We start from the raw sequence: 15,101 nt of genomic DNA on the forward strand, positions 1-15,101 counted from the left end.
GAGGGGAGTGGAGGGGAGGAAAAGAGGGACCCTAGGAGGTCAGCATGAGTGATGGGAGCCTAGCTGAATGAACTGCTGGAGCTACTGTCTGAGGCTTTAGTCCCATTGTGTCGGGCTGCACAGCTGGGAATAGGGAGTTGTGAGTGAGTGAGTCTGTGTGTGTGTGTGTGTGTGTGTGTGTGTGTGTGTGTGTGTGGAGATGATTTAAATCAGTGAGACAGATCTCCCTTGTGGTACCCACACTTAACAAGGGAGGAAGCTGAGGTCCCAGTAAATTGGACTAGCAGGTACAAAGCTCAGATGGGAAGGAATTATCACCAGAATGTAACTTCTGTTTTGAGCCCCATTTTGCCTGAGTGCCAGAAGGATCATATTTTGTCAATTTGGAATTTCTTCTCTTTCCACAAGAGTCACAGCTGAGTCCCGAGGGTTTATGTAGTGCAAAGGTGTTGGGAGCATGTTCTTTCTGGTCACCTCAGTCTATACGGCACCTACCCCCGAGATTTCCATCATTCCAGCTGGCCCTCCGTCAGCAGAGCAGGTAGGCCATGCTGGAGCAGATTTCTGGTCCTATCTGTATAACCCCTTTTAGTCCTGTGGCTCTCCCACTTCTGTGCCATGAGCAAAGACAGACCTTGGCTACCCAGACACACCCTGAAGCCACTTAAAATGTAAGTGGAAGTAGCATGCTACTTCTGAGTGGAAGCTTGAAGAGTCAGTGCAGGCCTTGTCATTTTCTCTTTACCTGTTGTCATGGTGACCAGCAATGTTCCAGTAGTTGCTCTATTACCCTGAGTCCCAGAGGGGTGAAGATGATGATAGAACAGACCCCTCCCCCAGCCAACCTCTGATGGGCCTGTAGCATGAGCGAGAAATAAATCTTTGTGGTCCTAAGCCACTGAAATTTTGAAGTTATCACCATATTATAATCCAGACTCTCCTGCCGGATAGAGGTTGAGAACAGGAAAAGCGGGGCATTTTCCTGTAGAGCAGATTCTCCCCAGCAGAACTGTGGCAGCAGCTTTTACCTCTGCATTTCTCAGGCTGTAAATGATGGGGTTCAATGAGGGTGTCACGACCCCATAGAACAATGCAATAATCTTATCCAAGTCAGGGTCCTTGGCCTTGGGCTTGAAGTACATGAAGGAGATAGTCCCATAGAAAACCACTACCACTGTGAGGTGGGCAGAGCAGGTGGAGAAGGCTTTGCGTCGGCCTGCAGCAGAGGGCACCCTAAGGATGGCATTAAGGATGAAAATGTAGGACATGCAGATGAGCAGGAGCGGGGCCAGTGACAGGACAGCTGTGGCCACCATTAGAAGCAGTGCATTGAGAGAGATGTCCCCACAGGCCAGTTTCAGCACTGCCAAGATCTCACAGAAGAAGTGGTTAATGACATGGTGGCCACAGAACGGGAGGCTCCAGGTGACAATGGACTGCAGCAGTGAGTTGGCAAAGCCCGTTCCCCAGCTCAGCACTGCCATCCACACGCATGTCTGCCCACTCATGAGTTCTGGGTACCTAAGCGGCTGGCAGATAGCCACATAACGATCATATGCCATCACGGCCAAGAGCACGCACTCTGTGGAGCCCAGTGCCAGGGTCAGGTACATCTGCAGGACACAACCAGGGAAGGAGATGGTCCTTTGGGCTTCTAGGAGGTTGACCAGCATGAAAGGCACGAAGGAGGATGTGCCACAGATGTCCAAGAGAGAGAGATTGCTGAGAAAGAAGTACATGGGGCTGTGCAGGTGGGGGTCCAGCATGTTCAGCCCGATGAGGAGGGCGTTCCCCAGCACGTTCATGGAGTAGATGCCTAGGCAGAGCACAAACAGGACCATCTCTATGTTATGGTGGCCGTGTAGGCCCAGCAGGATATATTCTGTCACGGCTGTCTCGTTGGCCCCACCCATGTCATTTTCCCTCCTTTCAAATCTGGGCCACACAGGTGTTGGAAAAAGCTCTGGCTGGCCTCGGAGCCAGGCAACCTGAATACCTGCCCTGGGGCAGGTCAGCCCCACCTCTGGAATTTAGTTTCACCATCTGTATACTGAGAGACTTAGACTTAAGGTCTGCGAGCTGGCCTTCTCGGCTCTGCAGTTCTGACTTAACTCAGAGGAGATGAGATACATTCTAGTCCCTTCAGCTCTTCTGTGGTTCTCCCCAGGGTGGGCTCAGGAGACAATGGAGTAGAATTCATGTTTGATAAGCTCCTCTAGAATTTAGAGTTCTTGACTGTTAACAGGAAACTCTAGGTTATGACTTCATATGGCTGAAGCATGCACATAGTTGCAGATTCATTCACTGGTGAATATTTTTGAATGCTACTCTGCTAGGTATTGTTTAGGTGCTGGGGCTATAGCAGAAAGAAAAATAAGTGGACAGAAAGATGCCACACCTATCACGAGGGCTTCCCTCTTCCCTGGATTAGGTGAGATGAGCTCTGTAAGGCAGGCGGTGATGGATGGTGCTCACCGAGTGTTCCTTTTGGGTCTTAAGGGTTGAACATTTCCACTTACAGGGTGCGTAAGCCTGATTTCTGGTCATCACTTCTTAAGGAATCATAGATCCTCTGTTGATTTTTAAAAGAACAGCATATCTCAGTAGAGCCACTGGTCACAGGATTTAATCCTGGTCATGAAAGCCAAGTAGCTCCTCCTTGACCTCCATATTGCTTTTTAGGATAGACGGCACTGGCATGGATGTCACACAGGAGGGAAGACCCGGCTCTCATCTCGCCGAATTGTCAGTCACTGACTAGTTTATAAAGGGAGCACTGGGCAGAGGCTGCAGTCTTCGCCCAGGTGCTTTCATTGCTGTCCTGAGCGGGACTCACCACCTCCTTGGGAAATGCCAGTGTCGGGTATTCACAGGAGGAAGCTGAAATGTCCCCAAGGCAGTCTTGTTAAACAGGAAAGCTGCCTTATGGCCCAGGTGACCTCGGGTCTAAAGGAGAAATAGAAGCTGAGTGTGACTCTTTTCATTCAGAAGATATAAGCACCCCCAGCCCCTTCCCTCTGGGATTGACTGTAAGGCCAGTGTCCTGTGACAGCACTGGAGCCCTGTCTGCCCTTCAGGGATGGATTTCCCCCTCATTCTCCCTCCTTAACTGCATCTACTGTTCGTAGGCACAAAAGGGCTCACCCTCTACTTAGCAGACTTTGTCTTTTCCCAGTGCTACATCTTTGCCTAAGAATTTTCCTTTTGTAGGCATGCCCTCCCTCCCTTCTCCAGTGGGGGCATTCCTGCTCATTCCTGAGCCCAGCTTAATCTCTCCTTTCTTCCCCCTCCTGCTCCCTGCAGTCACCTGCTCTCTTCTGATGCTTTTAGCCCTTCGCCATCCCTCTGTTCATGTATGGTGTGCTCTGTACCTGTCTCCCCTACTGCACTCGTGAGCAGGACTCTGTCTCCTTCCTCTCAGCATGTCCTACAGCTAGTACTGCCAAGAGCAGTCACTGAACAGATAATCAAGGCACGATTCAAAAAACTTAGTTTTGCATCCAGCATCAGCACTAACTGGCTGTGTGATATTGATCAAGTCACTTGACCTCTCTGAGACTCAGTTTCCTTTTGAAAAATGGGGATGCTGTGTAGCTCAGAGGAAAATGCATGTAAACGTGCAGGGAGCTGCCCAGCACTAGCAAGTTGTTACTGAGGCTCCAGATCAAAGGATTTGTCTTCAGCCATAAAGCACCTGTTGGGCTGTGCTCGACACCTCTGGGAGTGATGACCAGAAATCAGGCTTACACACCTTGTAGAGTGGAAATGTTCGACCTTTAAGGAAGTGTCTGTCATGACCCCCTCTCTCCCCAGAGCCTGCGCTGGTTTCCCCTCCTCCATCCTGAATCAGGGTAATATTAAGGGAATTTCTCATGCTACGCCTCCATTGTAGGTTTTCAGGGGGCTCTGTTCCATGTCGTCGTCCTCAGAGATCCTGGCTGATGGAGGCTCCACTATCGGGAGCATCACCAGTTGGTATGGCTTGGGAAGAACACACTAGAGCATCTCACACCAGCAGTTAAATGCTGTTTCACATCCACCCACAATCCACTGGCCCTGTGTAATCCTACCACATGCTCAGAAAGAGGAGATCCGGAAATATAGCTGAGTATTTGGGTATGATGACTTTCACAATACACAGGAAAACACTGCATCTATCAGCAATGTCTCACTCTGTCATGCCCTGGAAAATCAGGTTTACAGAGAGAGAGGAGTGTCTCTGAGATAATTGTCTAATTCCACTCCCCAGATTCACCCCCCTGAGAGACAGGGTTATGCCATGAACTGGGACTGGGAGTGAGGGAACTTGGTTTGATTCTTTCTTCTGATTCTGTTCTATGACCTTGGTTAAATACTCCTTTTGTGATATGGAACCATTCACTTAGGCCAGGGGTCCTCAAACTTTTTAAACAGGGGGCCAGTTCACTGTCCCTCAGACCATTGGAGGGCCGGACTATAGTTAAAAAAAAAAACTATGAACAAATTCCTATGCGCACTGCGGGCCCGGGACGAGTCGGCTGCTAAGCAGGACAGGCAGAGGCACCCGGCGGGCCAGATAAATGTCCTCAGCGGGCTGTAGTTTGAGGACGTCTGATAGGCAGTCTCTGGTACTCTGTAACCTCCAAACATTTTCTCACATCCTTCCATCAACTTCCAATCAATGAAGTCTAACAGATGCAGGGTTATTTTTCAAGGTAAATATCATATCAATTTCATTAGCTGATAATACAAACCATTTCATACTTAATTTATAAGAAAGGTGAATGACCCAGCAAGATGAAAACTTGGTTTCTAGTTTCCCTTACATGCCGGGATCTCAGATTCCTGCATCACTACCTCCTTGCTATATAGCAGAGCAGGTGAGTGTGGGGTTTGGAGTCAGACTGACCAGGACCCCAATCCCAGGTCCCACTCGCTATCAGTTTCCTCAGCCCTACCTTCCTTACCTGTAATGCAGAGATAAGAACAGTATTTCCTTGTGTGGTTATTGTGAGGATCAGTGAGATGATGCATGCGAAGCTCTCAGCACAGAGCCTGACGCATGGTAAGGGATCAATAAGTGGTAGCTGATATTCTTAGTATTATGTCCTCTTTCCCAAGCAAATATTCTGATTTTTACATGTTTAAAAATTGAGAGGAGTCAGCATGTTATGGATTCTCCTTACCTTATACCTGTTGGCCCAGTGGCATTAGTGCATGCAGGTAGCTGGAGTGGGCTGCCAGGTGAGCTGGCCCGAGAGCAGAGCTGGGAGTTGCCGAGTTCATTACCAGCAGATACACTGTGTTGGGATGGGCCAGGGCCGGGCCCACGGGGACCAGCCTCCTGAGACCTGCCACATAGACAACTTGCCTGCTCCCTGCCTTCAGGGACTTCGCAGTCCCTGGCCAATTTAAAGTTCAAACTCTGCAACTACACAAGATGCAGGTTTGGCAGCTGTGGGGCTTCAGGACCCCAGGTTCCGTGTGCTGTCCCGGGGAGGGGGTTGGGGCGGGCACAAGAGAGAATCTGAACAGAGAATCTGAAGTCTGAGTCTCATTGCAGTCCTGCCCTTTTGGGTCTGAGGCTTGGGGACCAGGGCTCCCCTACCCTGGACCTGGGCATACTGGTCCATGAAATGGGCTGTCTTCTTCCAGGGTTGTTGTAAGGACCTGGATTTATGGAATTTGAAGAAAAGCAAATTGTTGCATGGGGTATGAGAACCCAAGCACTTGTGAGGGACCATTAAGTCTGGGATTTAGTCAGGTGCATGAGGTCAACGGGTTTCTTTCCTCCCTCCCTTCTCAATCCCTTCTCTTTCCTTTTCTGTTTCCTTCCCACAATAAAAAATAAGTTGACACAGTTTAGGGACTAAAATACAGTTTTAAGTAAAGTAGCAGCTGACACAAAATTTTCCATTATGCTATGATTTGGCTTTTGGAATTTTTATCAAGAATACAGGTGAAGATTGTGACCACCTAGTTTCTTTCTTTTAAAGTTATTTTTTTAAATTTTATTGAATTTATTTGGGTGACATTGATTAGTAAAATTTTATAGGTTTGGACTCCATCAGGATTTATTTAAACATTCTTCTGTGGTTGGACATTGAGATTCTTACAATTTTTTGTTACTATAAACAATCCCATGATTAATATTCTTGGATACAATTCTTTGGGCCTGTAATTATCTTCTTAGACTTATTCCTAGAAGTAGAGGTATTGGTCAAAGGGTCTGGAAGTTTTTAAGTCTCTTGATTCATACTCCAACTTACTCTGCAGGAAATTCATATCAGTTTATTTCCATTCCCACCAGCAGTATATATTACCTACTTCAATGCACCTTAATTAACAATAGACATTTTAAAATTTCTTTGCCAGTTTCATGGGTGGAGAATTGCATATAATCAGTGGCCTTTCTAACTGTAAATGTGATGTAAAACCCCCAGTGCCCACAGGATGAAGTTCAAACTCCTCTAGTGGCATCGAAGGCCCAGCAGAACGTCTTGGCTGGCAGCCTTCACTCTGGCTTGGTTGAGAGGTTTGAGGTGCAGGGAGAGGGGTGCTTCTCTCCTCGGTGCCTCTGTTCTGACCAACAGAAGCAGAAAGAGGGACAGAGGGGAACGGAGGACTCAAGCAAGGGCTGTGCTTACCTGCTTGGAGGCCAAGACCAGCTCTCCCGTCATAGAGATGGTGCCTCTGAGGCCAGAGCGGGCAGGGAGTGGAGATGCTGTGAGAATCTGGGCCCACTTCTGTGTTCACTGAGCTCTCAGCAAGGAAAGCTGGGGAGAGGCTGAGCACCGGGAAGAGTCAGCTATGGCAGGATGTCAGGGGGATGGGATGAAGAGCAGTAGAGCAAGCCTCCCCAAAGCCAGGTGAGGCCTGGATGCTGCACAGGGAGGTACTGGCAGCTGCTGCTACTAAGGGAAGATGGGGGAATCCAGGCCCTGGGCTGTTCCAGGTGACTGTTGTCCTGGCATCTGGGCAGGTCTCAAAATCTTGGACTTGGGCCTCATTGCTGCCTCTACTGTCATCTCCCAGGGGCTCTAGGCCTTGCCTGTCATCTGTGCACTCCATCTCAGCTCTACTCAGATTTGGGAAGAACCCCAGGCTCTGCCATTAGTTTCCCTACATTGACACTATCATTTATTTATTGAGGAAACCTATGAGAGGCCTGGGGTAGAGCAGGGTTGAGCTTTGGAAAAGAGTGGAATTCGACACACTCTGCTCTGACAGTAATACTGAAAATAGAGCAGGAGGAGCAAAATGGGGTGGCTTCCAGGAGGAGGTGGCATTTGTGCTGGACCTTGAGGGTTAGGCACTCCTTTTACATGTGGAGTTGTGTGCTGGGCCAGGGCTGCTTTGTGGGAAGAACCAAGAAGAGCACCGAGCTGGGCAGTGCTGGGTATTACTGAGGCCCCTCTAGGCTGGTGTGTGTGGCTGTCGGGAGTGAGAATGTGGGCGACGGGCTGTGGGATTGGTCAGGACCTCGAATGCCCACTGAAGAGGTTGCACTTCGTCGTGACAGCAGTGGGGAGCCATTTAGGGGTTTCAATCAGGAGAGTGACATGATCACATGTGCTTTATAAAAAGATCTTCTGGCCCTAACTGGTTTGGCTCAGTGAATAGAGCCCAGGTTCGATTCCGGTCAAGGGCATGTACCTTGGTTGCGGGCACATCCCCAGTAGGAGGTGTGCAAGAGGCAGCTGATCAATGTTTCTCTCTCATTGATGTTTCTAGCTCTCTATCCCTCTCCCTTCCTCTGTAAAAAAATCAATTAAAAAAAAAAAAGATCTTCTGGCTGCTCCTGGGAGGAGAGATTGGAAAGAGGAGTAAGACTGGAATGTGGCCCGGCTGGTGTGGCTCAGTGGTTGAGCGTCGACCTATGAGCCAGGAGGTCATGGTTCAATTCCCAGTCAGGGCACATGCCCGGGTTGCGGGCTCAATCCCCAGTGTGGAGCATGCAAGAGGCAGCCGATCGGTGATTCTCTCTCATCATTGATGTTTCTATCTCTCCTTCTCTGGAATCAATAAAAATATATTTAAAAAAATAAAGACTGGAATTGAGGCCAGCCAGGAGGCTGGCAAACATGCAGGGAGTGATACTGAGAGCTGGCCAAGTGCAATACTGGGGAAGGAGCAGAGAGGGTGACTGTGAGCTATTCTCTGCACATCGGTGGGACTTGGTGCTGCCTTTATGGGATGAAGATTCCAGAAACACAGCCCTGTGCCCCACACCATCCTCACTTTAGGCACATGAGGCCTCGCCTACTGACCTGCAGGCCCTCCCTCACTTGGAGGACCATCTCCTGCCCCACACCTTCCTGGCGGCCTCCTTCACCTCCTTGTTCCTCAGACTGTAGATGACAGGGTTCAGCATGGGCGTGACCACGGCGTAGAGGACTGTGAAGACCTCATCAGAGATGCCGGCCTCCTTGCTCTTGGGCTTCATGTACATGAAGATGACAGTGCCATAGAAAAGCAGCACCACAGCCAGGTGCGCCGAGCAGGTGGAGAAGGCTTTGCGGCGCCCAGCAGCTGAGGGCACCCTCAGGATGGTGGCCAGGATAAGCGTGTAGGACAGGCAGATAAATGCCAGGGGCACGGGCAGCAGCAGAATGGCGCCCACCAACAGGAGGGCCTCGCTGATTGACGTGTCACCACATGCCAGCTTCAGCACTGCCAGGATCTCACAGGTGAAGTGACTGACCACGCGGTGGCCACAGAAGGGCAGCCTCATGGCGATGACTGTCTCAGTCACTGACTTGAAGAGACAGAGGACCCAGGCGGCTCCTGCCAGCAACAAGCAGAGCCGCTGGCTCATGAGCACCGGGTACCTGAGTGGCCGGCAAATGGCCAAGTAGCGATCGTAGGCCATGATGGCGAGCAGCAGGCACTCTGTGGAGCCTGTGGATAGGCTCAGACACATCTGGATTGCGCAGCCAATAAAGGAGATGGTCTTCCAGGCCGACAGGAGGTGGACCAGCATCAGGGGCACGAAGGTGGACGTGTAGCAGATGTCCAGGATGGAGAGGTTTCCCAGGAAAAAGTACATGGGTGTGTGCAGGTGGACATCCAGCACACTCACTGCTACGATGGCCGTGTTCCCCAGCAGAGTCACCAGGTACATGGCCAAGCACAGAGGGAAGAGCAAGCGCTCCAGGGATGGGTAGCCAGAGAATCCTTTCAGAACGAACTCAGAGACCTCCGTCCTATTGGCCAGCTCCACAGCTGCAGTGGAGAGAAAGAGGGTGTAGGATGGTGGGGAGCCCACAGAGCCTCTTTTGGGATGAGGCCTATTGCTCTGACACACACTCTCTCTGTGACTTGGGGCAATCCCTGTACTTCTAGCCTGCAATTTATCAATGGGAAAAATGATTTAAATCAGCATTTCACTGAGTGTGAATGGAAATATTAGTAGGCAAACTGAAAAATCAAGAGCGTGTAGGAGGGTGGGGAGCAAACTCTGCCTGGGATGAACCCAGAGGACAAAGGAACCTCAGAACAGGGACAAAGGCACCAAACCAGCATGTGGAGACAACATTGGATTAATCAAAGGTAAATAAAGCTCTACTACAGGACTTCTCAGAGCCTTTACTATGCCAGTGTGATCTGTGACTTTCCAAAAGCAGTGTAGAATATGTAATGCTTAAATTTATTTGACCATGGATCTTCCTTTTACGGAGCATCCATCAACCTACTATAGCTAAATATTCAATGAGCTGGACCAGAGATCCTCACATGCCCCAGAATCACCTGGCAAGTTTGTTAAAACACATTGCTGGGCTCCTTCCCAGAGTTTCTGACTCAGTAGATCTGGGTGATGCTGCTGCTGTTGGACAAGGCACCACACTTTGAGAATCAATCGGCTAGCTTGTCCCTGAGGGTCCTCCTGATTTGAGGAAGCCTCTGAGCTGCTGCTTTACACTGTTCCCACTACTGGAATGTCCTCCTCTATCCCTCAGCCTGCAGAAATCTGACTTGTCTCTTTAGGTCAGCTCTCGTCTCCATGCATGAAGCATACGTTGTGCCTTGCACTGGAGGGGCTGCTGGCCTCTGAGCTCAGTGGGCTGGTCCACCTGCTTTCCTCCCCCGTCTCCCCCCCGCCCACAGGACCTGCTTCATCACTACTGTGTGTAAATTGACCTTCAGAATCTGCTTTTATCATGGCCTTTTGAGCTAAAATTTGATGGACCTCTTAGCTCAGCCCCAAACCTATTTTCTCTGGGCCTGAGCCCGAGGTGCTTTGACCTCATGAATTCTAGGGCATCCACATGGAAAGTACCCCGAGAGGTCACCTTGTCAAAGCTCCCATTGTGCAGGTGGGGAAACTGAGGTCACAAAGTGGTCCCTGACAGCTACACCATGCTCAGGGCGCATGTTTGCTTCTGTCAAGCCCCAAATGATGGTGGTTCTTTCGTTGCACTAGATGGATGCCCTTCTCTGATGTCCCCCTACAATATTCTCACTAGCTGAGGAGCGTGATTCAGTCTTTCCTTAGTGTTTCAGGTATTTGGCATGGTGTCAATAAGCCCACGGACATACTGCCCAAGCCTGGGTCTGGATTAAGCACCAATTCCTGTCAGTGATTCCCTTGCATAAGACGATTTGTTTCTTTTAGTCCTCCTGTGTTTATTCTTTCTAGAATCAAGAAGTGATTGAGTTCCTACTATGTACAGACATCATGCTAGGCATTAGGAAACAACTGAGGACACAGGTCACTGAATCCAAACCATTCCCAGGTAGAAAGCTTCTCCAATCTCCATGCCTCGCCTCATCCTGCTTCTGTTTGCATGCCTCCAGTGACAGGAAGCCCATTACTCCCACAGACATATTTTTACGCAGGGTCCAGAGCTCTGGACCCTACTTCAGGGGATAAAAGGCCACTTATGCAGTAAGGAGAGCTCTGACCTAGCTCTGGACTTCAGATAGAAGGTCTTGCCTCAGCCTGATTATGTATAGAGACATTGTGGGGTCAGAGGAGGATGAGCTTTGAGCTTCCTCCAAGACTCAGCTGGGAAACTCTGAGGCTGGGTTCCTGGAGAGGCACCCCATGTAGCTGAGTGTCAATAGCGGCAGGCACTGTGCCAGGGCTGGAGTGAGGTACAGAGGTGGTGGTGTGCTTTCCTGCAGCCCCTGTGACTAGGTCAGGCCACAGCCTCCTCTTTATATGGCTCCACATACTATAGTTTATCCCCTAAATACTAGCAAATGTCTGCAGCCATTGGCTACCTGCTGGAAAATACTCACATAGGGTCATCACGTATGCACCCACCTATATCTGTATGCACAAACACCTGTTTGACACCCAGGTACACACATATGTGCCTAGGAGTTTACATGCACACATAGGCTCATGTGTGTATAAGAACAGTCATTCCCATGAGAGTATGTACATATGTAGAGGCATTCACTCTTGCTCTCTCTTACACACACACACACACACACACACACACACACACACACTCGGAACCAATCATGCAGACCCTTGGACCTGTGGCCAGGGTGTCAGAGGACTGGCAGGCCTGCTTCTCTCTGGGAGGAGGTTTGTGGAGACCAGCCCGGCCATGGATATGTCACTAGAGAAGGAACAGCCCTGAGGGTGGGGAGCAGACTCTGCCTGGGATGAACCCAGAGGACAAAGGAACCTCAACAGGGACAAAGGCACCAAACCAGCTGAGTGTCTTGTCTGCCTTCCAGTGAGTGCTGAGGACCTGTGCCTCCCTGCCCTACCTGCCCTTGCTGGGGCATGGGCCCTTTGGGAAGAGGATCAGAAAGGATGTGGCTGAGGAGCTCTGGTTCCCAAAGCAGGATAGGGGCTTTGTCTGCAGAGCCCACAGTGGCCTGCCTTTACTTCTCTCCTGGCTACAAAAATCGGTTCAAATGCCACCTCCCTGGGGAGCCTTTATCCTCTCCCGGCCACCCTGAGCTTCTCTCCTTTGTGCCCCACAGCCCTGCGTCTGCACCTCTAGGATGGTGCTCACCTTTCCTGCCTGTTGCCTGTCCTTGCCAGCCCACAGGGATGCCACTGCCCTCTTCTCACCCAGGTTCTGAAGGCCAACTTGAAGCTCCCAGCCTGGCCTCAGCCAACTTCTTCCTGTCTTGTGACTTCCTGGGGCTAAGACAAATTGGGAATGAGCAGACTGCCAAATATGAGCTGTTCCTAGCATAGATGACACCTCAGAACTGGGAGGGCTCTTACAGACCAGCAAGGCCAGCCCCTTGTTATCCATGGGGATATGGAGGCCCAGAGAGGAGAAGGGGCTTGCCCAACAAGTGGGTTCGAGGGGGAAGCCAAGGCTCCAGTAATTCCCTGGGATCCTGACTCCCAGCCTAGACCCCTTCCACTGCCCCACATCCCCATTTTTTCACTTACTTTCAGGCTCTTCCAGATGCATCTTGTGGCCTCCTTGAGAGATGTTTCAGAGGGTGTGAGACCAGGGAACTTCTGTGGCTGGAGCTGGAGAAACACAGGTTAAATAACAGGCCCAAACCCTGGTGGGAGGACATGGGGTTTCATGCTGATCCAGCTTTCCAAATGGAGAAACCACGCCTAGACTTCCGTAGAATTCAGTGAAGAGTTTGCAACTTGATAAAATTAAGTGGAACTTTTAGAATTTGGTGGAATTAGACCAAGTGCTTAGACTTCAGTGGGGTTCTCTGAAGTGTGTCAGGTTTGGTAGGATTAGGAAATTCTGTTAGGCTTGAGACTGAATGGGGTCCCCAATAGTTTACTGTGGGCAGCCAGGGACTCCCTGATCTGGACAGCTACCTGCTCCATCCTGTATGACAGCCTCCTGGGGAGCAGGCAAAATGAGAGGCGCCTTTCAAAGCTCCCTGTGCGCCAAGGGACTGCACAATCCCCAAGGCAATTTAGAGGGAGAGGGGAAATGTGCCCAACTTAGAAACTTTGGGGTGCTTCAGGGATGATGTCCCAAAGACCTAATTACGCAGAGTCTATTTAGAAACCTTAATTGGTGTGAAAAAGTTGGAGGAAGTGGCTCAGGGCCAGGGATCCACCCTTGCAGGTCAGTCCCTAGACAGTGCTAGCTGAGGAACATTTATGGAATGAATAAATGAATGATAGATGAATAATTAAATGAATGCATAAGTGCCCTAACCAGGTTGGCTCAGTTGTTGGAGCATCGGCCTGTGGACTGAAGGGTCCCGGGTTTGATTCCGGTCAAGGGCATGTACCTTGGTTGCGGGCACATCCCCAGTAGGGGGTGTGCAGGAGGCAGCTGATCGATGTTTCACTCTCATCGATGTTTCTAACTGTCTATTCCCCTCCCTTGCTCTCTGTAAAAAATCAATAATATATATATATATATATATATATATATATATATATATATATATATTTTTTTTTTAAAAGAATATGGTTAAATGAATGCATAAGCAATTCTCAATGAGTAAATTGAATACTGAATGAGCGAATGGGTGAACAAATGATAGAGTTGCATTCCAGGAGAGTTAGAGGTCTTGGCTCAACTGTCATAGGGATCTTAAGAAAATGCAAAATCTGGAAAAAGAGTAATAGAGGAGGGAACTGGACAAAGAGAGACAACATTTTAGACGATCAGAGCAAGAAAGTCCTACAAACTCTTGACCAATCCCCATTGTACAGACAGGAAAACCTCCCTAGAGAGGTGAAGGAGTTAGCTCAGCATCATCTAGTGAGACAGAGCGTGGCCCTGGGTTTGCTCTAGGACACTGCTTTGTCCTCCCTTGAATCATATATTCCTCTATCAGCGCAAGGTGGGCCTGCTCAGGTCAGTTGATGACTGGATGCCTCTCACCTCCACCTGGCCCCTCCTCCCTGCTCTCAAAACAGTCATCTATGCCCTAACTGGTTTGGCTCAGTGGATAAAGCATCGGCCTGCAGACTGAAGGGTCCCAGGTTCAATTCCGGTCAGGGGCATGTGCCCTGGTTGCGGGCACATCTCCAGTAGGGGGTATGCAGGAGGCAACTGATCAATGTTTCTCTCTCATCAATGTTTCTAACTCTCTATCACTCTCTATCTCTGTAAAAAATCAATAAAATATTAAAACAGTCATCCATACAGTTCCTCCTGAGGTTCCTTCTAGTTCTCAGGGTCCATGCTTCTGCAGACTATGGGCCTTTTAACCAAATAGGGTCATTTTATTTTGGGTTTTGTTACTGTTGTTGGATTTTTATTTCATTGTTTATTCAACTTGCCTCTCCCAATGCTTTACAAGCAGGGTGAGTGAGATCAGGACCCAGATGTTCTCTGGATGCTACACCTGGGGCAGAGCTTCTACCCTATGAGAGGGGGTTGGGAGGAGGAAGGGAGCCCCCAATCTCTCAGCCATACTGACCATAAATTTAGCCTCTGCAAGTCAGAGTTGGAGGGGGTGAGAAATACTGGTGGGCTGTCCTGCTGCATGATAAATATTCTCCGTGCATTTGAAAAAGTTGTGTATCATGCCCAACTGGCGTGGCTCAGTGGTTGAGTGTCAACCTATGAACCAGGAAGTCACGGTTTGATTCCTGGTCAGAGCACATTCCTCTCTGAAATCGGTAAAAATATATTTACACCATGTGCCCACCACCCAAATGCTTTATGTATTTTTAAAATATATTTTATTGATTTTTTACAGAGAGGAAGGGAGAGGGATAGAGAGTTAGAAACATCGATGAGAGGGAAACATTGATCAGCTGCCTCTTGCACACCCCCTACTGGGGATGTGTCCGCAGCCAAGGTACATGCCCTTGACTGGAATTGAACCTGGGACCCTTCAGTCCGCAGGCCGACGCTCTATTCACTGAATCAAACTGGTTAGGGCTTCAGGTATACTTTAAAAATTGATTTCAGAGAGGAAGGGAGAAGGAGAGAGAGATAGAAACATCAATGATAAGAGGGAATCATTGATAGGCTGCCACTTGCATGCCCCACACTGGGAATTGAGCCCACAAATGGGGCATATGCTCTGACCGGGAGTTGAAACGTTATCTCCTGGATCATAGGTCAATGCTCAACCACTGAGCCATGCCGGCCGGGCAGCTTCATGTATTTTAATGCTCTGTTATTAGATGCATAAACTTTTAGGATTGCTAAGTTCTCTTGATGAATTGATCCTTTTGTCTTTTTCAAATGACCCTCTTT

At 49.4% G+C, this 15,101-nt stretch overlaps 2 protein-coding genes across 2 annotated transcripts in view; one reads left to right on the forward strand and one right to left on the reverse strand.

Moving 5' to 3' along the window:
• The window catches only part of TMEM8B (transmembrane protein 8B), a 48,969-nt gene that overhangs the window by 23,086 nt on the left and 10,782 nt on the right, over positions 1 to 15,101 (forward strand). The window lies entirely within an intron of this gene.
• LOC308249556 (uncharacterized protein) lies at positions 803 to 9,227 on the reverse strand. Its single transcript, XM_080671116.1, is given in 5 exon segments — positions 803 to 1,909; positions 1,912 to 1,956; positions 1,959 to 2,043; positions 6,627 to 6,672; positions 8,268 to 9,227. Coding segments are annotated over 5 exon segments (1,998 nt in total). The 5' UTR covers positions 9,104 to 9,227; the 3' UTR covers positions 803 to 923.

The sequence above is a fragment of the Plecotus auritus genome (assembly GCF_963455305.1).
Source record: "Plecotus auritus genome assembly, chromosome: 5".
NCBI classification, from domain to species: Eukaryota; Metazoa; Chordata; class Mammalia; order Chiroptera; family Vespertilionidae; genus Plecotus; species Plecotus auritus.